Source organism: Protopterus annectens, chromosome 3.part0 (assembly GCF_019279795.1).
Source record: "Protopterus annectens isolate FY-2018-M chromosome 3.part0, PAN1.0, whole genome shotgun sequence".
Taxonomy (NCBI): Eukaryota; Metazoa; Chordata; order Ceratodontiformes; family Protopteridae; genus Protopterus; species Protopterus annectens.
Window position 1 is genome coordinate 315,796,012 of NC_056731.1, and position 23,569 is coordinate 315,819,580.

Consider the following 23,569-nt stretch of genomic DNA (forward strand, 5'->3'; position numbering starts at 1 on the left):
CTCTGTTGCTCCAAATAGGGGCCATTCAGCCGGTTCCTGTGCCAGAAAGGGGCCTAGGATTTTATTCTCGCCTCCTGTTCCTAGTACCAAAAAAGGGGAACACTTGGAGACCAATTTTGGATCTGTCTATCCTCAACACTTATCTGGACATTCCCAAGTTCAAGATGTTGACGTTACAACAGCTTTTACCTCTGCTGGGCAAAGATCACTGGATGGTAACTTTGGATCTCAAGGAAGCTTACCTTCATGTTCCTATCAGACTAATTTGCAGGAAGTATCTGCGTTTTCGAGCTGGGAATTCTCATTATCAGTTCTCTGCATTGCCCTTTGGCTTATCTACTGCGCCCAGAGTATTCACAAAAGTTTTGCCTCCAGTGATAGCTTTCTTCAGGCTAAAAGGAATACAAATCTATCCTTATTTGGACGATTGCCTGATTCTGGCTCAAGGAAGGGACGTGCTTCTTCAGCATTTGGAATATGTGATAGCAGTGCTAAGATGCCTAGGGTATTCTGTGAACGAAATAAAGTCCAGTCTAGTACCCTCTCAAGACATGTGCTTTCTGGGTGTGAGACTGAGTACAGCAACCCAGATGGCCTTTTTAACCCCGGACAAACAAAAGAATCTTTCTCTTTACTTCCATCAACTATCTCATCAGTCCGGGCTGACTGCAAGGACAGTCCTTCAAGCCTTAGGGTTCATGGCATCTTGTATTCTGGTACTTCCCAATGCCAAACTGCATATGAGGAAGCTACAATGGTATCTCAAAATGTATGGACACAGCACTGCCAGGATTTGGACACTGTCATTCAAATAATACCTTGCATTCAAAAGGAATTTTTGTGGTGGGCTCAGGAATGTCACCTAAACAAGGGACTCTCTGTGACCCGGCCAGAGGCGAGTCAGATTCTAACGACAGATGCCTCAGACACAGCTTGGGGAGCTCATCTGAATGGAAAGTGGATACAAGACAAGTGGCCTGCCAGACTGCAGCATCTACATATCAACATGAAGGAGATGTTAGCAGTCCAGTTTGCATTACTGGCTTTCAAGGATTTACTTCTTCCAGGGCAGGTGTTGATTCTAACAGACAACACAACTGTCATGTGGTACATCAACAAACAAGGGGAACACATTCTTATCCTCTATGCAGGCAAGCAATGATTTTGTGGGAGACTGCTAAGCTTGCAGCTGAATCTTCAAGCAAGGTTTCTGCCAGGAGCACAGAACTCCTTAGCAGATGTGTTAAGCAGGCAAATCATGGATCCCCACGAGTGGAAACTGGATCTTCATGTATTTCAGACATTGACAGTGTCATGGGGAACTCCAGACATAGATCTGTTCGCTTCTCCATTAAACCACCAGTTGCCAAAGTTTTGCACGAAAAGGTTTCATCACACAGCCTGGAAAGTGGATGCTCTTTCTTTCAGTTGGAAAAATCTTCATGTGTATGCCTTTCCACCTCTGCCTCTCCTCCCAAAGGTACTTCTAAAGGTCAGACAAGACAAGCCAAGGATGATTTTAATAGCTCCAGACTGGCCTCGGCAGCACTGGTACCCATTGCTGAGGAGTCTGGTAAGGAAGCCTCTATGGCCCTTACCTTTGATTCCACACCTATTGTCTCAGAAGGACGGGCATCTGCTCAATGTCAAGCTTCACTCTCTTCATCTAACAGCTTGGCATATTCTGTTTTGAACCATAGCAGGTCTCAGCTTCCTCAACAAGTTTTGAATGTGATTATGGAAGCCAGAAGACCTAGTACAAGGAAAGTGTACGCAGGAAAATGGAAGAGATTTTTATTTTGGTGTGCAGCAAAGGATTTGGATGTTTCTGAGCCAAATTTGAGTGTGGCTCTTCAATATCTTACTGAGTTATTGGACAAAGGTTTGTCTTTCTCTTCCATTAAGATTCATGCTGCAGCAATTTCAGCTCACTATGATTGTGACCCACCATTGTTTTCTCATCCTTTGTTCAAGCAATTTCTTAGAGGGCAAAGAATATAAGACCCCCACGTAGAGCTCCTACTCCTGCTTGGGACCTCAATTTTGTGTTGGAGGAACTCACTCTACAACCTTTTGAGCCTGCAGCTACTGCTGAATTGAAATATTTGTCATGGAAGACTGCTTTTTTGTTAGCCATTACATCTGCAAGAAGGGTGTCTGAATTGCAGGCCCTTATGGCGGTTGAGCCTTTCCTGATTTTTCATAAGGATAGGGTATCTTTACGTACTAATCCTCCCTTTATGCCTAAAGTGGTTTCTAGTGTGGCTTTAAACCAAACTATTCATTTGCCTACCTTTTATGCAGATCCCCAAAATAAGGGGAAAAGATTTTGCACACTTTAGATGTACACAGGCAGTTGCGTTATTATTTAAGCAGGACTAAGGATTTTAGGCAGTCTCAGCAGTTGTTTGTTTCTTTTGCTTTGAGTTCTCAGGGCAAGCCTGTGTCAAAACAAACTATTTCTAAGTGGATTGGGTTTTGCATTGCATTTTGTTATTCCCATCATGGCAAGGAGATTCCAGCTGGGATTAGGCCTCATTCCACTAGGGCTACTGCCACTTCAACAGCATTTCTAAGGGGTGGCAACTAAGGATATTTTGGAGGCAGCTACTTGGAGTTCAGTGCATACTTTCTCTAAGCATTACCACCTTCCTCTCTACTCTAAATCTAGGGCTGGTTTTGCCACGGCTATTTTGCAAGGCATGTTGTCAGCTCCTGCTTCCTTATGATTTGCCAGCCTCCCTTACCTCTGCTTTGGGATTCTACCCAAGTGTTAGGACTGCAGCAATGTGGTATGAAGAACATAGTACAGTTTTGTACCTACCATAAATGTAGATGTTCAAGATCCACATTGCTGCAGTCCAATTTACCCTCCCTCCTTCCCTCTGTGTTTAGGGGTGGTTGTGTGGGTGAGGTTATACTCTTGTAAATTTGTATATATTGTATATATATTTGGTGCAGGAGTGTGTGGTGTTTTTTGGTTTTAGCCTTATCTTTTTAGGGTCTTCTGACATCTGGGGCAAGAAAAGACTGAGGATATGACGTCGGTCATGCGCATTTGTACCCTGACGTTCTGACGTCAGACTAATGCGCCTTGACCGACGTCAGCCATATACTTTGGTATTCGGGCCGACTGGGACAGCGGACTACCCAAGTGTTAGGACTGCAGCAATGTGGATCTTCGAACATCTACATTTATGGTAGGTACAAAACTGTACTTTTCAAGAGGCTCTGGATGCTTCAGACCAGGCATCCAAATCCTCGAAGGAATCGAAGACGTCGGAGCCCAGGGCATCGGCTCCGAGCTCTTCAACTAAAGTTAGATCACCGGTTCCACAGACTTCGGGGCCGAGTGTTCAACTGTTGTCAGTTTCCGAGCCTCGAGTCTTGGAACCGGTGATGGAGCTCCCTCCACCGACACTGTTGAGGTCGGCTCCGTCTTCGATTCCTTCGACTCGTTCTTCCAGACCACTCTCCGTCACCGATGTAGACCGCGTGGTGCAGAAGTTAATGGAGAATACGGCCTTATCCAAACTCATCTCGGTCTCCTCTCAATTGGTGTCGAGACTTGAAGGCCTTCCACTATCTCCATCTGTTCCTCCTCCGAGACCTGTCCAGTCTTCGGAGCCGGAAGAAGCTGAGCTGCTGATTGTGGAGCCCTCGGTGCCAGAACCGTCCTTTTCTCGGTCGGCTCGTTCACCTCGACTCCGCCGGATCCGTACCGGAGTCTCGGAGCGAAGATCCACCCTTGGTTCCGGGACCGAGTCGGACCGATGTTTCGTTCCAACGCCCTCTCGGGCCTCGGCTCGATCGACTCGGTTCCGTCCTCGGGTCGATGCCTTCGGTGCCTGTTTGAATTCTTCCCATTTCTTCGAACCGGAGATACCTCGACTCGCGACCCGGGGGCCTTCGACCTCATGAGGAAGGTGTTGTCTACCCAGACAACCACATCAGCAGAAACAGCTTCTCCTCCCCATAAAGGACCGTTATCCTCCTCTGCACCCACGGCTACATCTAAGCGTCGAGCACCTGTGTCTCAGCCACCCCTGGAGGGTGCCCCCTCTTCCTCGGAGGCTTCTTCAGATGCCCCCCCCCGAAGAAGTCCCTAGGAAAAGATTGTGTAAGAGGAGACACTTAGATTCTCCACAAGAATCTTTGACATCCGATACTGACTTGGATGAGTCAGAAGGGTCCCCAAAGTCACCTTCAGAAGATGTCTCTTTTTCTGACATCTTGGAGATCCTAAAACAGAGAGGTGACTGGCAGTCCCTCCCCCCTTCTGAGGATGAGTCAGTCTGGCTGAAGGCATTTGGTGCTCGCCCTTCCTCCTCCTGGGTCACTCCGCCCTTCGATGAATTAATGGAGCTGATTGCTCGAAGGGCGTGGGAGGCTCCTGACACGGTGGAGCCAGTCCCTAGGAAGCCTAATAAATACTTTACTGCACCCCAGGACAAGGCTTATTTGACAAAAGGAGTTCCAGTGGACGCTATGGTGGTGGCAGCGGCCACGAAGAAGGAGATGTCGGAATCTTCCTCATCTGTCCATCCCCCTAATAGAGATTCTAGGACTATGGACAGATACGGGAAGCGCATTTTTAGTTCAGCGGCTTTTTCTATGCGATCCCTGAACTATTTGACCCACTTTACACGGTTACAGAGGGATCTAGTCAAAGAGTTGGGAGATACCCTCCAGGGTACCACAGATGCTGCTGTCTCAGAGAAAGTGACAGCACAACTTAATACCCTTACATCCATTGTAAACTCGTCCATGAGGCTGATCTCTTACGCAGCCGAAGGTTCGAGTAGGGCAGCAGCTTCAGCGATTGCTCTTCGTAGACAATCCTGGATGCGCTTATGTTCATTTGCGGAAGCCTTCAAGTCTTCCTTTACTAACGCCCCATTTGACGGTGCCACTCTCTTTGGCCCCAAAGTAAAGGAGACCCTTACCCGGTGTGAGCAGGAGGGAAAGACTCTGTCTGCTGTCGGAGTCCGTTTTTCCACCCCATCCAGACCGTACCCCAAAGGGCAACGCGGTGGAAAAATGTGGTTTTGAAAACCCCAAGGTTCTTTCCCAGGCACACAGGGTGATGCCCCCTCTAGAGGCAGAGGTGAAAGACGCCGCCCTGGCGGCAGAGGGGGTCCGCAAAATCAAGGTGACAGGGATACACTCCCTGGTAAACCTTTCCAGCACTCCTGAGAGGAGGCCCGACTGTCCTGCTCTGGAGGCAGTCGGGGGTCACTTAGCTTTATACCCTCAGGCCTGGCAAAACATTACTACAGACAACTGGGTAAAAAGCGTTGTTACCAGAGGTTACAGAATACCATTCCTATCCAACCCCATTCCAAAGAGAAGACTCCCAGATGTGCCCCATCTCAGAACCAGCAGCTATAGAAATTTCAAAGCTGCTAGAAAAGAGTCATCCAACCAGTCCCAGCGGACCAAAGAGGATTCGAACTTACTCAAGGTTCTATTTTGTTCCAGAGAAGACAGGGGACTGGAGGCCCATTCTGGACCTAAGCAACCTCAATACCTTCGTCAAGAAAGAAAAGTTCTGAATGGTCACGCTTCAATCGATCCTTCCATTCTTACAGAAGGACGACTGGATGTGCTCAATAGATCTGAAGGACGCATACTACCACATCAAAATGGCCAGGGCGTCCAGAGATCATTTGCGCTTCCGGCTGGGAGCCAGTCACTATCAGTTTCGAGCCCTGCCCTTTGGTCTGACCTCAGCCCCCAGGGTCTTCACCAAATGCATGGCAGTGGTAGCGTCTCACCTGAGACGCCTAGGATTCCAGGTGTTTCCGTATCTGGACGACTGGCTCCTTTCTGCCACCACCCAGCGTCAACTAGTACAGGCCAGGGATTACACTCTTCAACTGTGTGTTCACCTCGGAATTTCTGTAAACTTCGGAAAATCTTTACTACAGCCATCACAGCGTATCTTATTCATAGGAGCGGAATTAGATACGCATCAGTTAATTCTAAGGCTTCCTCCAGAAAGGATACTTTCACTTCAGACTCACATATCTCTTCTTCTGTCGTCCAGAAAATCCCCAGCAAAACTGGTACTGAAGGTTTTGGGACTCATGGCAGCTTCTCTCATTGCGATACCGTTGGGAAGACTGCACATGAGAGTTCTACAATGGCTACTGTTTGCACAATGGTCGTTCCAACAGCTACCTCTGACACACGAAATTCTGATAACAAACACATGCAAGTCGCACCTAGTCTGGTGGCTTCAGACTTGCAACCTTTCCAGAGGAAGACCATTTGTGCTACCCACGCCGACAGCTACGGTGACCACGGATGCTTCCCTGATAGGGTGGGGGGGCATCTTTCAGGGACAGACAGTCCAAGGCGAATGGACCAATTTAGAGTACAATCTGCACATCAATGTTCTGGAGTTGAGGGCAGTGTTTCTAGCGTTGCAACACTTTGCTCCCCTTCTTCCTCTAGGGACTATTGCAGTTCAGACAGACAACATGTCTGTAGTCTGGTACATAAACAAGCAGGGGGGAACCAAGTCCTATCAGCTATGCAGAGAGGCCATGAGAATCTGGCAATGGGCGGAGTCCACGGGTCGCTTTCTCATAGCAACGCACATCCCGGGGTCATCCAACGTCATAGCCGACAGGCTGAGCAGAGCAATCCTGTTGCCGCATGAGTGGTCCCTAAAACAGTCAGTTGCGAAGAAGATTTTTCGCAAGTGGGGCCAGCCTTCCTGCGATCTGTTTGCGTCTCCAATGAACGCCAAATGCAGGAGCTACTTTGCCCTATTACCCCCTCCAGGGGAAGTCCCCAGGGATGCGCTGATTCACGATTGGCCCCCGGGTCTCCTGTACGCCTTTCCTCCTTTCCCCTTGATTGCAAAGTTTCTGCAGAAAGCCAACAACCTGCAAAGGACAATAATCCTCATTGCCCCATTCTGGCCTCGTCAAATTTGGTTCCCTTTTCTAATGACACACTGCATTCGGGGGCCCTGGATCATGGACCCAGAGCCAGATCTATTGACTCACTCGTCAGGGGCTCCCCACCCCTCGCTCTTGTCCCTCCATCTAGCAGCTTGGCTGCTCCAATTCCCTACTTAGCCAGGTCTGATCTTCTTTCACCTGCAGTTCAGAATATACTAGTGGCTTCTCATAAAGCTTCCACTACTAAAACATACACTAGTAAATGGAAGCGCTTTGTATTCTGGGCAAATACACAGCAACTGGACCCTGTCATAGCTCCTTTAAATAAAATTTTAGAGTTTTTAACAGAATTGTTCCACCAGGGTGCTTCTCCTGCCACTTTAAGAGTTCAATTGGCTGCCATATCCAATTTTCATGTGGAAGAATGTGGGGCTCCTGTTATGGCCCACAGACTTTGTAAAGCTTTTTTAAAAGGGTCTTTTCATATTAGACCACCAGTTAGATCTCCTACATCACCTTGGAGTCTAAACCTATTATTATCTAGTTTGATGCTGCCCCCTTTTGAACCAGCCTCCTCTTGTCCATTGAAATTTTTGTCGTGGAAGACCCTCTTCTTGGTAGCCATTACATCCGCTAGGCGAGTATCTGAGCTTCAGGCTCTCTCCATTAAACACCCTTATTTGATCTTTCACTCTGACAGAGTTTCTCTTCGCACTAATTCATCCTTTCTTCCCAAAGTTTGCTCTATTAACAATATTAATCAATCCATTGAATTACCCACCTTTTTCAAGAATCACTCCAATAAAATGGAGTATATGTTACACAAGTTAGATGTCCACAGACAACTGAGATTTTACTTGGATAGAACAAAAGATCACAGAAAATCTGATCAACTTTTTGTAGCCTTTGCTGATAGCAGAAAAGGTGTAGCGGTTACTAAAAGAACTCTTTCTAAATGGTTAACTGATTGTATCATCTATGTTTATAATTCTTCAAATCAAACTTTATTGGACAAACCCAAAGGACATTCTACAAGATCAGTGTCTACATCCCTGGCTCATGCAGCTCGCCTACCACTAGACGCTATTTGTGCGGCTGCTACTTGGTCTAAACCACATACATTCATTTCTCATTACAAGGTAGACAAGGTTTCTAGGGACAGGGCAACCTTTGGTTCCACTGTGCTCAAGAACGTCCTCCCGTGAGTTCCTCAGGAACATGGAGCTAGGGATGCTACCCATGTGTAAGAACAAACGGCGAGATCGAACACTCTCACATATAGAAGTTATGTCCTTACCATAACGTTCCATGTGGAGTGTTCATCTCGCCTTTGTTCTTACATTCCCACCCTCCCACCCTTAGGGAGAATGTTCAGTTGGGTGCCTGGTCTGCGGTATTCTCCTTATACATTGCAGTTGTTGTATATATGATGTACTTGTATGTATATATATATATATATATATATAAGTTTCTTGTGTTTATGTGATTTTTGGCATGAATGTGTTCTCTCTCTGACTGCTGGTTTGCTTGCAAACTAGATCTGAGGTAAAGGCAGAGGGGGATTGTGGGTATTAGGTTGTCTCGAGCTTCTTCTCGATGCAGAGCTTGCAAGCGGCCGACACGGAGCCGAGGATCGGCTCCGAACCCATGTGTAAGAACAAAGGCAAGATGAGCACTCCACATGGAACGTTATGGTAAGGACATAACTTCTATTTATGGGATTGCTGAAACAGAAAATGATGATTTCAGAATGTGCAGAAATTAAGAAAGTGCAGGAATTATTGAATGCAGCTGAACAAGTTGGAAAGCATACTTTGCAATGTGGTTTTGATTCTTTAGAGGCCTCCTGCAGGGCCACAGTTACTCGATCTGTGATTAGAAGGCATGCCTGGTTAAAGGAACAAAATTTGCCTGATCATGTTAAAGCTAAATTGTTAGATGCACCTTTACAGCATGATTCTCTGTTTAGTATTAAGGCAGAAGAAGTTTTAAAGAAAATGGAAGACAAAGCTAAGTCTATGCAAACTGTTGAAGATTTCTTACAAGTGCAGCCACCTAGATTCAGTAGACACTGGCCTTCAAAAAAATTGGTCCTTTCCTGTGTCAGACAGAGCTCAAAGGGGCAAATCCAGACGCCCTAAGGGTTCCAGGTACCAGGCTCAAGACTCATACGGGTCAAAGCAATGGGACGCTTCCACCTCCAAATCTGGAGGAGATGAAGCACAAACCTACAGAAAGCAATCCCAATGACTTCACTCTGCCTACACCAAGCACTTATCTTTTGGCAGCAGCCAGAGGGGGAAAATTAGCACTTTTTGCTCAAAATTGGCAGTTAACCCAGGGCAAGTGGGTACTGAACATCGTATCACAGGGATACAGATTCCATTTCCACACTCTGCCAATGATAAATGGTTGACCAGACCTGCCAAAAAAAAAATAGGCAGAGGCTCAGAAACGGGTTATGTCCCTCATGGATAGGGGGGCCATTCAGACAGTACCAGAACAGGAAAAAGGACAAGGTTTTTACTTGACTGTTCTTGGTACCCAGAAAGGACAAGGCCAAGCGGCCAATACTGGATTTATCGATTTTGAACACATACCTGGAAATTCCAAAATTCAAATTGCTCACTTTGCAACAGCTTCTGCCCATGCTGAGCAAAACTGCTTGGCTGGTGACATTAGACTTAAAAGAGGCTTACCTGCATGTCCCAATAAGACCGTCATGCAGAAGATACCTCAGATTCAAGGCTGGCTTAATTCATTACCAATTCTCTGCACTGCCCTTTGGCTTATCTACTGCACCCAGGGTCTTTACAAAGTGCCTGGCACCAGTAATTGCTTTTTGCAGACAGACGTATTCAAATATATCCCTACTTGGATGACCGTCTCATTCAAGCAGAGAACAAGGACACTCTTCTGTGACACCTGGCGTTTGTGAAAAGGCTGCTAGCATGCCTAGGGTACACAATAAACGAAAATAAATCACAACTGGTAGCCTCTCAAAAAATAACATTCCTGGGTGCAAGCTTGCATACAACTGCCCAGATGGCTTACCTCATGCCAGACAAACAAAGGCAACTGACTACTTCAAACTGATGGCAACAAAAACCCAGTCTTCTGCAAGACAAATTCTGCAGGCTCTGGGCTTCATGGCATCCTGCATCCTACTAATTCCATATGCAAGACTGCATATGAGGAAACTTCAGTGGTACCTAAAAAGTTTATGGAGTCAACATTCACACAGTCTGGAAACAATGATTCCTCTCATCCCCTGCCTGCAACAGGAGTTTCTATGGTGGGCAAAGGTCTATCACCAAAACATGGGATGGCCCTTCACTCTACCCCCTGCCAGCCAAACCTTAACAGATGCATCAGATTATGCCTGGGGGCCCACATGGCTGGAAAATGCATTCAGGGCATATGGGCACCAAATCAAATGCATCTACATATCAACCAGAAAGATATGCTAGCTGTTCAAAATGCCCTAACAGCCTTCAAGGACTTGCTTCATCCAGGACAACTACTGATAAAGACGGACAGCACCGCAGTCATGCGGTATATAAACAAGCAAGGGGGCACACACTCATACCCCCTTTGCAGATTAGCCATGGCACTGTGGGACACAGCTTTGACCTACCAAATAAATCTTCAAGCTCAATTCCTGCCAGGAAAACAGAACACTCTGGCAGACAACTTAAGCAGAAACCTTATGGATCCTCACGAGTGGAAACTAAATCCACAAGTATTCAGCATGATAACAGAGAAATGGGGGAGCCCAGACATAGATCTATTTGCCTTTCCTCAAAATTATCAGTTGAAAAGATTCTGCACGAGGACTTATCACAGGCAAGCATGGAAAGTGGACACCCTATCCTTCACTTGGAAAACCCTGTCAGTTTACGCCTTTCCTCCTCTGTCTCTTCTACCCAAGGTCCTCCTAAAAGTCAGACAAGAGAAGCCAAATATGATATTAATTGCCCCGGACTGGCCCCGCCCAATACTGGTACCCAATCCTAAGGAACTTGTCTCAATACCCAACTTGGACCTTGCCTCAAAGACCACAACCAGCAAAAACAGTCAGATCCTGCACAATCAACTACAGACTCTGAACCTGGCAGCATGGCTAATCATGTAATCATACGACCGACACCTCTCAGTAAAGCTGTGATGAATGTCATTTTGGAAGCCAGAAGACCTAGTACTAGAAAATCTTTTGCTGACAAATGGAAGAGATTCTGTGCTTGGAATCGAGCACAAGGAACTGATACAGCAGAACCACATATTCCTCCGATATTACAGTACTTAACTGAGATGCTTGACAAAGGCCCATCTTTCTCATCAATCAAAATCCATGCCTCTGCCATTTTGGTTCATTACAATACAGAGCCACCAATCTTTTCTCATCCTTTACTAAAGCAGTATCTTAGAGGAGCCAAAAACCTAAGGCCTCCTAGAAGAACACCATTACCTGCATGGGACCTCAATTATGTGCTGGAAAAATCACCCTGCCTCCATTTGAACCAGCCGCTACCGCTGATATAAAGTTCTTATCATGGAAGACAGCTCTACTACTAGCAATTACTTCAGTAAGAAGGGTTTCAGAGCTACAAGGCCCTCATGGCTGTAGAGCCTTTTATCTTATTTTACCCAGATGGTGTCTCTGAGGACATATCCTACTTTTATGCCTAAGGTGGTTTCCAGTGTGGCTCTTAACCAAACAATTCATCTGCCAACTTTTTATCCAAATCCTTAGAAGAAAGGGGAGAGAATTCTGCATTCCTTTGACGTGCACAGACAGCTAAGATTCTACTTGAGCAGGACAAAAGCTCTAAGAAAAACTGAGCAATTACTAGTGTCATATGCTGCAGGATCAGAAGGAAAGGCAATCTCAAAGCAGACTATTTCAAAGTGGATAAGCCACTGAATCAGTTTCTGCTACTTGCACCGTGGTAAACCTGTGCCCAAGGGCATTAGGTCTCATTCCACTAGAGCTGCAGCTACTTCGGCAGCCTTTCTCAGAGGAGTACCAACCAAAGACATTCTAGAGGCTGCTACTTGGAGTTCTGTTCACACCTTTACAAAGCATTGCCATTTGCCTCTCTACTTTAAGTCTAGGACAGGCTTTGCCACTGCAGTGCTGCAGGGCCTTATAGCCGCACCTAATGCTGTTTAGCTCCAGCCTCCCAACCATAGCTTTGGGATTCTACCAAAATGTAATGACTGCAACAGTGAAACATGAAGTACATAGTACAGTTGTGTACACTTACCATAAATGTAGATGTTCGAGTGTATTCACTGTTGCAGTCCAGGTTAACCTCCCGCCATCCCCCTGTCATTCTACAGTTTCTTTTCTTCTCTATCTTCTACAACCTATGTGGCGTATTTGCTTGTAGATGAAGGTAATGGTTATATTGATGCATGTATATAGATGTGTGTGTGTGTGTGTGTGTGTGTGTGTATATATATATATATATATATATATGTATGTATATATATATATATATATATATATATATATATATATATATATATATATATATATATATATATATATATATATATATTATAATATTGCTACCTTTTTGGGGGCACCTGACACCGGGGGCAAGAAAAACTAAAGAAAATGGCGTCGGCTGTATGTTTTGTACCCCTGACGTCATGGAAGAGAAGACGGCAACCGACGCAGGACCCAAGACTTTGGAATTCAGGCTGACTGAGGGCAGCCTGCCAGCAGATTACCCAAATGTAATGACTGGAACAGTGAATACACTCTAACATCTACATTTATGGTAAGTGTACACAACTGTGCTTTTTTTGATGTATGAGAGTGGCATGTCTAGCTAGGCAAACTTGATCTGAGGTAGTCGGGTGGATGATGCAGAGCATTGAGTATGAGGGAGGAGCTTGAAAGTCAGATCCAAGTCTGTGGAAGTGGCTGTGCCAGATCAGAGGGTCAGATCCCTAACCCCTGTCATGAGGATGAATGAAGGAAAATGCAGATGCCAAGTTATGGTAATACATAACTTATTTTTCACTTGTCAAACAGTTGAAAAAGCAGTTTTTCCCATTATCAAAACTGAATAACTTTAGGGCTGATTTGCCATATAAGTGTTGTTCTATTCATTTTCCTAATGCTTAAGACTAGGAGTGCAAATATCAGATATTAACTGTTTATTTATTGAATTTTATTTTACAGAAGACCCTTTTGATTTCTTTGGTGACAGAAGAGGAAATCGTGGAAGTAGAAATAGAGGTGGAATTGGACTCTTTTCATCTCCCTTTGGTGGTGGATTTTCTTCATTTGGGGGTGGATTTCCAGATTTTAATAGTGGTATGTATAAGGGCATTTTTTTCAGTACTGGTGTGTGAAAGAATTAGATAAAGGCTAGGAACTATTAATTGCATACTTTGCAAGACTAAATTGAAAAATACTTAATTTGAGCCATCATTTGTTGAATTTTATAATTCATAGTCATTTGTGATTTTGCAGTTGTTGCTCAGGAAAGACCACCATTATTACAGGTATGTCAAAAAGAATCTGGTAAACTGTTTGCTAAGTTAATCACTAGCATTTTGCCAGTAGGAAAGAACAAATATTTTTGGTCTGCAACCCATAAATAGCAACCTGCACACCCCAAAACATGCATGATACAGCTCTTGAAAGCCATACCTTGTTATATTTAATTCATTTTGATATCTGTGCAAGAAGACTGGTTGAAATCGAGCACCATGTTTTAAGACGCACACAAAATTATACATAGTGTACTATGTACAACTTTGTATTTTTTAGTCTAACACAGTAGAAGTGAGTACACTTGTATGTTACTTTATTTGCCATTTGTTGACCAGGGTAGTCCAACTGAGCAAAGCCTTTTTTTAGTGTAGGCCTGGTGAGTAAAGCTCCATAGAACATGCATACTAGGAAAAAATAACATTGTTAAAGTAAAGTAACAACATATTGAATAAAAACAAATAAATGAGAGTCCTAGAGGCACTGTTAATACAGTAGAGCAAAAATAAATTGATGAATGTACATTAAAAATATACAATAGAAATTTTAGCAAAAATATACAAGTATGATAAGCAACAACATAGAACAATAGAAGTAGAATATACAGTTTGTACAGTTAAGCTAAGCATTCAACCAGTGGTCTCTTGTTAAATGCATGTCTTTAAAGAAAAATGTGACTACAGCCTGAGCTGCAATCACTAGCCATTGTCAGAGAAGCATCCAGTGTTGTCTATTTTGTCTGATTCAACTGTGGGTGGTCTGATCTGACCTCAGCACCGATCTTGAAGCTCTTCAGTTCCAGCTCCTACCCTCCCCATAATTCCCTGGTCTCCACCTTGCTACCTCAAATCTTGTTTGTCACTTGAAGTGTTCGGTCATGCTTTTGAGGGCCCCAACATCTGATATCCTTTGTGTGTTAGCAATTTTTGAAGCTCCTTCCTTACCTCTCCTGCTTCCGTACTAATAATAATTTTAGAAAGTTTGTGTTTTTTCTTAATTAGGGTAGTTGTGATTGATGTTCATCGTGCTATGTAGTTGTGATTGATGTTCATCATGCTATGCTGCTGCAGTCATCACACTTGGGTTATCCTGCCGTCAGGCGGTCCCGCAGTCGGCCTGAATTCCAAAGCCTTGGTCTGGCATCGGTTGTCGTCGCTTCTTCCCTGACGTCAGTGCGGCAGGGGTATAAAAGAGGCAGCCAACGCCATTTTCTTCAGTCTTTCTTGCTGCGCGGTGCCCGAAGCAGAAGCAGTTCGCAAGTGCCGGTCGCCCAGCTCCTGAGATTTTCGAACAGAATTTCAGCCAAAGTCTTCTATAAAGCTAAGTACCCCATTGGGGAAACTTTTCTTGCCTCAGACCGATGTCAGACAAAGTTAATAATTGTATTTCTTGTGGGAAGCAAATACCTCATAAGGATTTTCATTCTTACTGTATTCCTTGCCTAGGCCCAGACCACGCCATTTCTGGTTGTCTGTTTTGCGCTAGGTTCAATAAACACACTATTAAGCATCGGGCTGATACCGCCCAACATTATTTTGGCAGAAAATTCAACTACATCATGTCGTCGGAACCTCCGACAACTGTTACTTTTAAAAAACGCAAGGATAAGGACAGGCAGCCTAGGCCTAGACCAGATTCCGAGGTCTCTGTTAGGCCTGCCGCCGGATCTCCGGTATTCAGTGAGGCGCCTACGCAGCCCCTGACTACCGCAGATTTGGAAAACACGACTACCTGTCAGTTAGGACCTACTGGGCCTCTGGAGTCGGTAACTCCTCACATCGCGGACGCCAGCACTGGCGACTATCCGGAGCCTATGGATAGGCCTTCGGTTTCAGAAGGCATTTTTAAACTGACGACTCTTTCTGTAAGGTCATACGCTAAGCTACCCAAAGGTTAAGAAACCGGGCCCACAGACTCCTACTCTGGCCCCTATGCCTAAAAAACAGATGCTCAAAATGGCGGAGGACCTCATTACCCTTATCAGAGGTTCCCATCCTCCTCCTGACAAAAGGCCTAGACTGGAGGAGGATTTCCCTCCCTCTGACCAGGAATCCATTTCCTCTGCAGATTCTGAGGAACAGGATTACCCCTTTCCTCTCTATGAAGACTCAGATGCTGAGGAGTCTATTCCCTCTGTTTCCCCACCTGAAAACTTCTCTTTTGGGGAAACCCTGCACACCATGAGAGAGCATTTCCATTGGGAAGGACAAGATTACTCAGACTCTAAGAAAAGACTCCGTGAGTTTCTTCTTCTACCTCAGCATAGACCCCTAGCCTATCCCTCCTGTTTTAGATATTCTGGATGATGTCTACTCTGAATCTAGTCTAAATCCAGATTCCTTACCTCCTGCTCCACCAAAACCAGACGGATACTATCGAGTCCCTGACTCTCAAGTTTTTATACAAAAGCCCTGCTGCAGACCCAGAAACAATTTCCCAGGGTCCCAAAGGAGTGAAGGCCTCTACTGCTAAGAATCCACTACCTGCAGAAAGAGATTCCAGAGCATTAGAAAGATGGGGAAAAAAGTGTATACCTCTGCCATTTTGGCTATGAGGGCATTAAACTGCCAATTCCACATGATTAAATACCAGCAGTTCTTGCTTACTCAGTTAAAACAGAAAATGATTCCTCAAACAGATCAACTGGATTTCAAAGGGATGCAAGATTTATTGCATGTAGTAGAACAAATGGGGAAAACATTCTTTACAGTGTGGCTTTGATTCTTTGGAGGCCTCAAGTAGAGCAGCGGTCACAGGGTCTGTAATACGCAGACATGCTTGGCTGAAAGAGCAAACCTTACCAGAACATGTCAAGGCAAAGTTACTGGATGCTCCACTGCAAAAGGATGCATTATTTGGTGTCAAAGCAGAGGAAGTTTTTAAGTAAATGGAAGAAAAGGCAAAATCAATGCAAACAGTTAAAGATTTTTTTACAGGTACAACCTCCTCGCTTCAGCAGAAACTGGCCATCAAAAAACTGGTCCTTTCCTGCTTCAGACAGACCCCAAAGGGGCAGGTACAGACGCCCTAGGGGCAGAGGCCAGCCACAAGGTACCTACAGGCCTCAACAATGGCAAACAGCATCTCAAAGAAGGGGAGACAATGGATCTCAACCCCTCAGAAAACAAACTCAATGACTTTCCTCTTCGCCTGCCAAGCAAAATTGCACAGGCAGCACCTCTAGGAGGAAAACTGGCTCTTTTTCCACAAAATTGGCACATCATCACAAAGGACAAATGGGTTCTGGATATTATTACCCGAGGCTACAGATTTCATTTTCACACCTTACCACGGATGAGAGAGGTATGCCAAATCTGCCAACAAATCAGTGGGCAGAGGCACAAAACAAATTTCGTCTCTCATGAACATGCAATTCAAAAGGTACCTGCAAAAGAGCAAGGTCAAGGATTTTACTCAAGACTATTTCTAGTACCAAGAAAGGACAAAGCCTGGAGACCCATCTTAGACCTTTCAATTCTAAACACATACCTGGACATTCCCAAATTCAAAATGCTCTCACTACAGCAGCTTCTTCCCATGCTGGGCAAGGAGTCTTTGCTGGTAACGTTGGACCTCTAAGAGGCATACCTGCATGTCCCTATCAGACAAGATTGCAGAAGATACTTCAGATTTTTGGCAGGCACAATGCATTATCAATTCTCTGCATTGCCCTTTGGCTTATCTACTGCGCCCAGAGTATTCACGAAATGCCTGGCATCAGTAATTGCATACTGCAGACAGAGGAATACAAATTTACCCATATCTGGACGACTGCCTGATCCAAGCGGACAGCAAAGACATCCTACTACAGCATCTGGCATTTGTAACAAAGTTGCTAAGTTGCCTACGGTACACAGTAAACAAAAAGAAGTCAAAGCTAATACCCTCACAAGAAATAATTTTCCTGGGTGCCAACTTGAATACAACGGCCCAGATGGCTTACCTCACGCCAGACAAGCAAAAACAACTGGCTCACTACTTCAAAAAGATGGCAACTTATACCCAGCTCACTGCAAGGAAATTCCTGCAGGCATTGGGGTACATGGCATCCTGCATTCAACTAATGCCATATGCAAGGCTACATATGAGAAAACTACAATGGTACCTAAAGAGTGTATGGTCCCAGCACAGACACAGCCTTGAAGCAAGTATAACTCTCATTCCCTGCCTTCAGAAAGAGTTTCTATGGTGGGCTCAAGCATGCCAAGCAAACAAGGGTCTTCCTTTTGTTTTACCTCCAGCAAGCAAAACCTTGAGAACAGATTCATCAGACTACGCCTGAGGTGCACACATGGCAGGACAATGCGTACAGGGCAAATGGACTACAAACCGAAGGCAACTACACATCAATCAAAAGGAGATGTTAGCTGTAGAAAATGCTCTAACAGCCTTCAAAGACCTCTTGCATCCAGGACAACTTCTAATAAGGACGGACAACACAGATGTCCTTCAAGAATGCAACTGCATTCATAACATATGGGTTGCCCTGCCTCAGGCAGCCCTTGGTCGGCCGAATTCCAAAGTCTGGGTCCGGCGTCGGCTGGTGTCGCCTCCTCTCCGACGTCAGAACGGCTGGAGTATAAAGGCATCGGCCGACGCCATCTTCTTCAGTCTTTCTTGCCTCGGTGCCCGAAGCAGAAGCAGTTCGCAAGTGCCGGTCGGTCAGCTCCTGTGTTTTCAGTACTGAAGTCATCTAAAAGCTAAGTACCCCGTTGGGGAACATTTTTTCTTGCCTCAGCCGATGTCAGAACAAATTGAGAAAGTTAATAATTGTTTGTCATGTGGTAAACAAATACCTCATAAGGACTTCCATTCTCTTTGCCTGCCTTGCCTGGGCCCAGACCACGACGTCTCGGCCTGTGGTGCCTGTGCTCGCTTTAATAAGCGCACTCTTAGACGCCGGGCAGAATTTGCCGAAGACTTTTTCGGTGATTCCTTTGCTTATATCATGCCGTCGGATCAACCGACAACTCAATCTTCCAAAAAACGTAGGGACCGGGACCGTCATCCTCGGCCCGCGTCTTCCACCGATACTCCTCCTAAACCCTCCGTGAGTGCTTCGGTCCCTTCGGAAGCGGTAATCCAACCGCTCCAGGCCGACGACACAGCGGTGACTCGTCCTTCGATCTCAGAGTCCACTCCGGTGCCGGTTGTTGACTTTCCTCCAGAAACCGAGGTTCTGGATCTACCCGACACCATTCCTGTGGACAAGGTTACACCAGCACGTGGGGCTGCTAGGCCTCCTGTATCCATGTCCATCAAGGCCTTTGCACGTGCTAAGGCCACCAGCCAGGCCAAGGCCCATCCTAAACCTACTGCTCAGGCCCCCTCATCTGATAAACAGATCATGTCTCTTGCTGCAGATCTAATTTCTCTTATTAGGGGGTCTCAGCGTCATCCAGACAGAGGTTCTCAGCCGCCTGCAGAGAAAAGGCCCAGAACTGAGCAGGCCGACAACCTCTCTTCAGATGAAGCCTCTGGGGATTCTGAGCATTCCGATACCCAAGAAGAATCCTTCCAGGCCTATGAGGACTCTGATGCTGAGGAATCAATTCCCTCTGCCTCTCCTCCAGAGGATTTTTCGTTCGGTGAAGTCCTACACTCCATGAGGGAGCATTTTAAATGTCAGGGCCAGGAATTCTCTGATTCCAGGAAAAGGCTACGTACCTTCCTCAGCACAGGCCTTTAGCTATCCCTCCAGTTATGGATGTCCTGGATGATGTTTTCTCCGACTCCAGTGCTAACCCTGATTCTCTCCCTCCTGCTCCTGTCAAGCCTGACCGATATTATAGGGTCCCTGACACACACAAGCATCTCTTTAAGGCCCATTCTGTGGATCTAGAAACAATTTCACAGGGCCCCAAGGGAGTGGCTACTTCCACTGCCAAGAATCCACTGCCAGCGGATAAGGAAGCTAGATCCCTGGAGAGATGGGATAAAAAAGTTTATGCCTCCACCACCCTGGCTATGAGGTCACTTAACTGCCTTTTTCATACGTTTCAGTACCAGGATTTTTTACTGGATGACTTTCAGAAAAAGCTAGCCTCCCCTGAGTCTACTGATTTTAAGGCATTGCAGGATCTAGTACATAACACTCAGCAGGTTAACAATCATTTTCTTCAGTGTGGTTATGATGCATTGGAGGCTTCATGTAGGGCAGCTATGACTGGGGCTGTTACACGTAGACATGCTTGGTTAAAAAAACAGCCTCTGCCAGACCATGTTAAAGTAAAGTTAATTGATGCACCTTTAGAAAAACAGAAGCTTTTTGGTGCTAATGCACAAGATGTGTTGAAGTCCATTGAGGAAAAAGCTAAATCAGTACAGACAGTCAAGGATTTCCTCCAGGTTCAGCCACCCAGATTCAGCAGGAATTGGCCTTCAAAGAATTGGTCCTTTCCAGACACTGACAAGTTTCAAAGGGGAAAAAACAGGCGTGGCCGAGGTAGAGGGCAATACCGAGGCTCCTACAGGGGCCGCCAGTGGCAACCACCAAATCAAAGAAGTGGCACAGGCAGCCCAGCTGCACCACAAGTACAACCACAATGACTTGACTTTCATACCGCCTACAAAGGCTCAAAGAGAAGCACCCTTGGGCGGAAAATTATCCTTATTCTCAAAAAACTGGCATATCTTAACCAAGGACAACTGGATTCTGGATTTAATAGACAAGGGTTACAGATTCCACTTCCATACTTTACCAATAAGACAAGGCATGCCAAGCCTGCCACATCATCAAAGGGCAGAGGCACTCATTCAAGTTTCAAAGCTGTTAAACATAAATGCAATAGAAAAGGTTCCTCCACAGGAACAAGGCCAGGGATTTTATTCAAGACTGTTCCTTGTTCCAAGAAAGGAATACAAATGGAGGCCTATACTGGACCTGTCTACTCTAAATACTTATCTCATTGTGCCAAAGTTCAAAATGCTGACGTTGCAGCAACTCCTTCCATGCTGGGCAAGGGGTCTTGGCTGGTCACTCTGGACCTCAAGGAGGCATACTTGCATGTCCCAATCAAAGCTGCAGAAGATACCTCAGATTTCTTGCAGGGACAGAGCATTATCAATTCTCAGCATTGCCGTTTGGCTTATCTACTGTGCCCAGAGTGTTCACGAAATGCTTGGCATCAGTAGTGGCACACTGCAGACTCCAGGGGATTCAAATATACCCCTACCTGGACAACTGCCTCATACAAGCAGACAACAAACAAACCTTGATTGCAAACTTGGACTATGTCATTCAGTTACTACAGGCCTTGGGATGCACAGTCAACATCCAGAAATCAAGACTCCTGCCATCCCAACAAATTATTTTCCTAGGAGCCAAGCTGGACACAAACACACAAATGGCTTATCTCACAGAGGAAAAACAACAGCAGTTACCAGAGTACTTCAAAGGCCTAGCATAGTTCTCCCAGCTGACTGCAAGGAAAATCCTGCAGGCCCTGGGGTTCATGGCATCTTGCATTCTTCTGATACCTTTGGCAAGACTTCATATGAGAAAGCTGCAATGGTACTTAAAAAGCTTATGGTCCCAACACAGCCAAAGCCTAGAGGACGTAATCCCACTCATTCCATGTCTGCAAAGAGAATTTTTGTGGTGGGCTCAAGCAAGTCAGTTAAACAAAGGCATGTCTTTCAACAAACCTCAAGCAGGTCAAATGATTACAACAGACGCCTCAGACCATGGATGGGGGGCGCACATGGAAGGCAGATGCATTCAAGGTCAATGGACACCAAGGGAAAGGCATCTGCACATAAACCAAAAAGAGATGTTGGCAGTGATACATGCAATCGAGAATTTTGAAAAATCACTTCAACAAGGACATTTGCTAATAAGGACAGACAACACCACTGTGATGTGGTATATAAACAAGCAGGGAGGCACTCATTCTTATCCTCTGCAGACTAACAATGATTCTCTGGGAAAAATCCCCAAGTCTGAAGATACATTTGCAATCCCAGTTTGTGCCAGGCAAGGACAATGTTCTGGCAGACAAGCTGAGCAGGAATTTCTTGGATCCACACGAATGGATGCCGCATCCCCACATTTTCTCACAAATAATAAGGACATGGGGAAGACCGGACATAGATCTCTTTGCTTCTCACATGAATCATCACCTGGAAAAGTTCTGTACAAGGACCCACCATCCTCTAGCCTGGAAAACGGATGCTCTCTCCTTCAGCTGGAATTCCCTAACAATTTATGCATTCCCTCCTCTACCACTGCTGACCAAGGTGATACTGAAGATCAAAGCAGAACAACCAACAGGCATTTTGATAGCTCCAGAATGGCCAAAGCAGCACTGGTACCCATTGCTCTTGAGCATAACTCGGACCAAGCCGTGGCCTCTGCCCCTTTGGCCTCTGCTTCTATCACAGCACAATTACAGGACTGCTCATCAAAACCTGAAAACATTGCATCTGACAGCCTGGAGGTTACCATAACTCCTTCCGATATCTCTCTTTCCAAAAAAGTTCAAGAGATCTTACTGGAAGCACGCAGACCTTCCACCAGAAAAACCTATTCAGCCAAGTGGAAGAGATTCATCATCTGGAATGCTAACAGGGGTCAGGATACAACAGTCTTGAGTATACCTCAGATATTGGAATACTTGGCAGAAATGTTTCATACTGGTCTCTCATATTCTTCCATAAAGATTCATGCCTCAGCAATCTCAGCAAAATACAATTGCGATCCACCTGTGTTTTCACATCCTTTGCTAAGACAGTTCCTGAGAGGGATAAAGAATATCAAACCCCCCAGGAAACCGCCAGTACCTGCATGGGACCTCAATTTCGTCTTGGAAAAATTAACCCTTCCTCCCTTTGAACCAGCAGCAACTTCAGAAATGCAATTTCTCTCATGGAAAACGGTTTTCCTATTGGCTATCACATCAGCAAGAAGAGTCTCTGAGATACAGGCGCACTCATGACAGTACCTCCTTTTCTCATTTTTCATCAGGACAGAGTCTCTCTAAGAACCAATCCTTCATTCATGCCAAAAGTAATATCCAGGGTGTCTCTAAATCAAGCCATTCACCTGCCTACTTTCTTCCCCAATCCTCAAAACAGGGGGGAAGCACTGCTGCTACTTGGACAGAACTAAGGCCACCAGAAAGTCTGACCAACTGTTTGTAGCCTATGCTGCTGGAGTGCAAGGAAAAGCAATCTCCAAACAAACAATTTCCAAATGGATTGGACACTGCATCAGATTCTGCTATTCTTTTCATGGAAAAGGTGTGCCAGCCAATATTAGGCCACACTCCACCAGAGCTATAGCCACATCCACAGCTTTCCTAAGAGGAGTGGCTACAAAGGACATTCTAGAGGCTGCTACATGGAGCTCCGTGCATACATTTACCAAGCACTACAACCTGCCTTTATACTCCAGATCCCGAGCAGGCTTTGCTTCGGCAGTCCTGCAGGGCATTTTAGCTACACCATCACTTACTTAGTTCCAACCACCCCCAGATTGGCTATGGTATTCAACCCATATGTTATGACTGCAGTTGCATTCTTGAAGGACATAGTACAGTTTTGTACCTACCATAAATGTAGATGTCCGATAGATATGCAACTGCAGTCGGATTTTCCCACCCTCCTACCCCTCTGCAACCTTCTTTATGGGTCCTCTACAACTATTAGCTGGGGGTACCTCCTATGGTGTATCTGTTTATTACTGTTGTGCATGTCTGGAATTGTTTATCCATTCACCAAATTTAGCCTTCCTAGGAGGGCACCTGGCATCTGGGGCAAGAAACACTGAAGAAGATGGCGTCGGCCGATGCCTTTATACTCCAGCCATTCTGACATCGGAGAGGAGACGACACCAGCTGACGCCGGACCCAGACTTTGGAATTTGGCCGACCGAGGGCTGCCTGAGGCAGGACAAACCCATATGTTATGACTGCAGTTGCATATCTATCGGACATCTACATTTATGGTAGGTACAAAACTGTACTTTATGTGGTACATAAACAAGCAAGGAGGGGAACGCACTCCTACACACTATGCAGATCGGCAATGGCCTTGTGGAACACAGCATTAACTTGCCAAGTACAACTGCAAGCACAATTTCTGCCAGGAAAGGAAAACATTCTGGCAGACTAATTAAGCAGAAATTTGTCAGACCCTCACGAAT

The 23,569-nt window shown here is 45.5% G+C and overlaps 1 protein-coding gene across 1 annotated transcript in view; it reads left to right on the forward strand.

Moving 5' to 3' along the window:
* DNAJB6 (DnaJ heat shock protein family (Hsp40) member B6) overlaps nt 1-23,569 on the forward strand; it is a 982,130-nt gene that overhangs the window by 304,240 nt on the left and 654,321 nt on the right. The window contains exon 4 of the mRNA XM_044065582.1: nt 13,111-13,245. Within this exon, the coding sequence (XP_043921517.1) occupies nt 13,111-13,245 (135 nt within the window). The remainder of the gene's footprint in view (nt 1-13,110; nt 13,246-23,569) is intronic.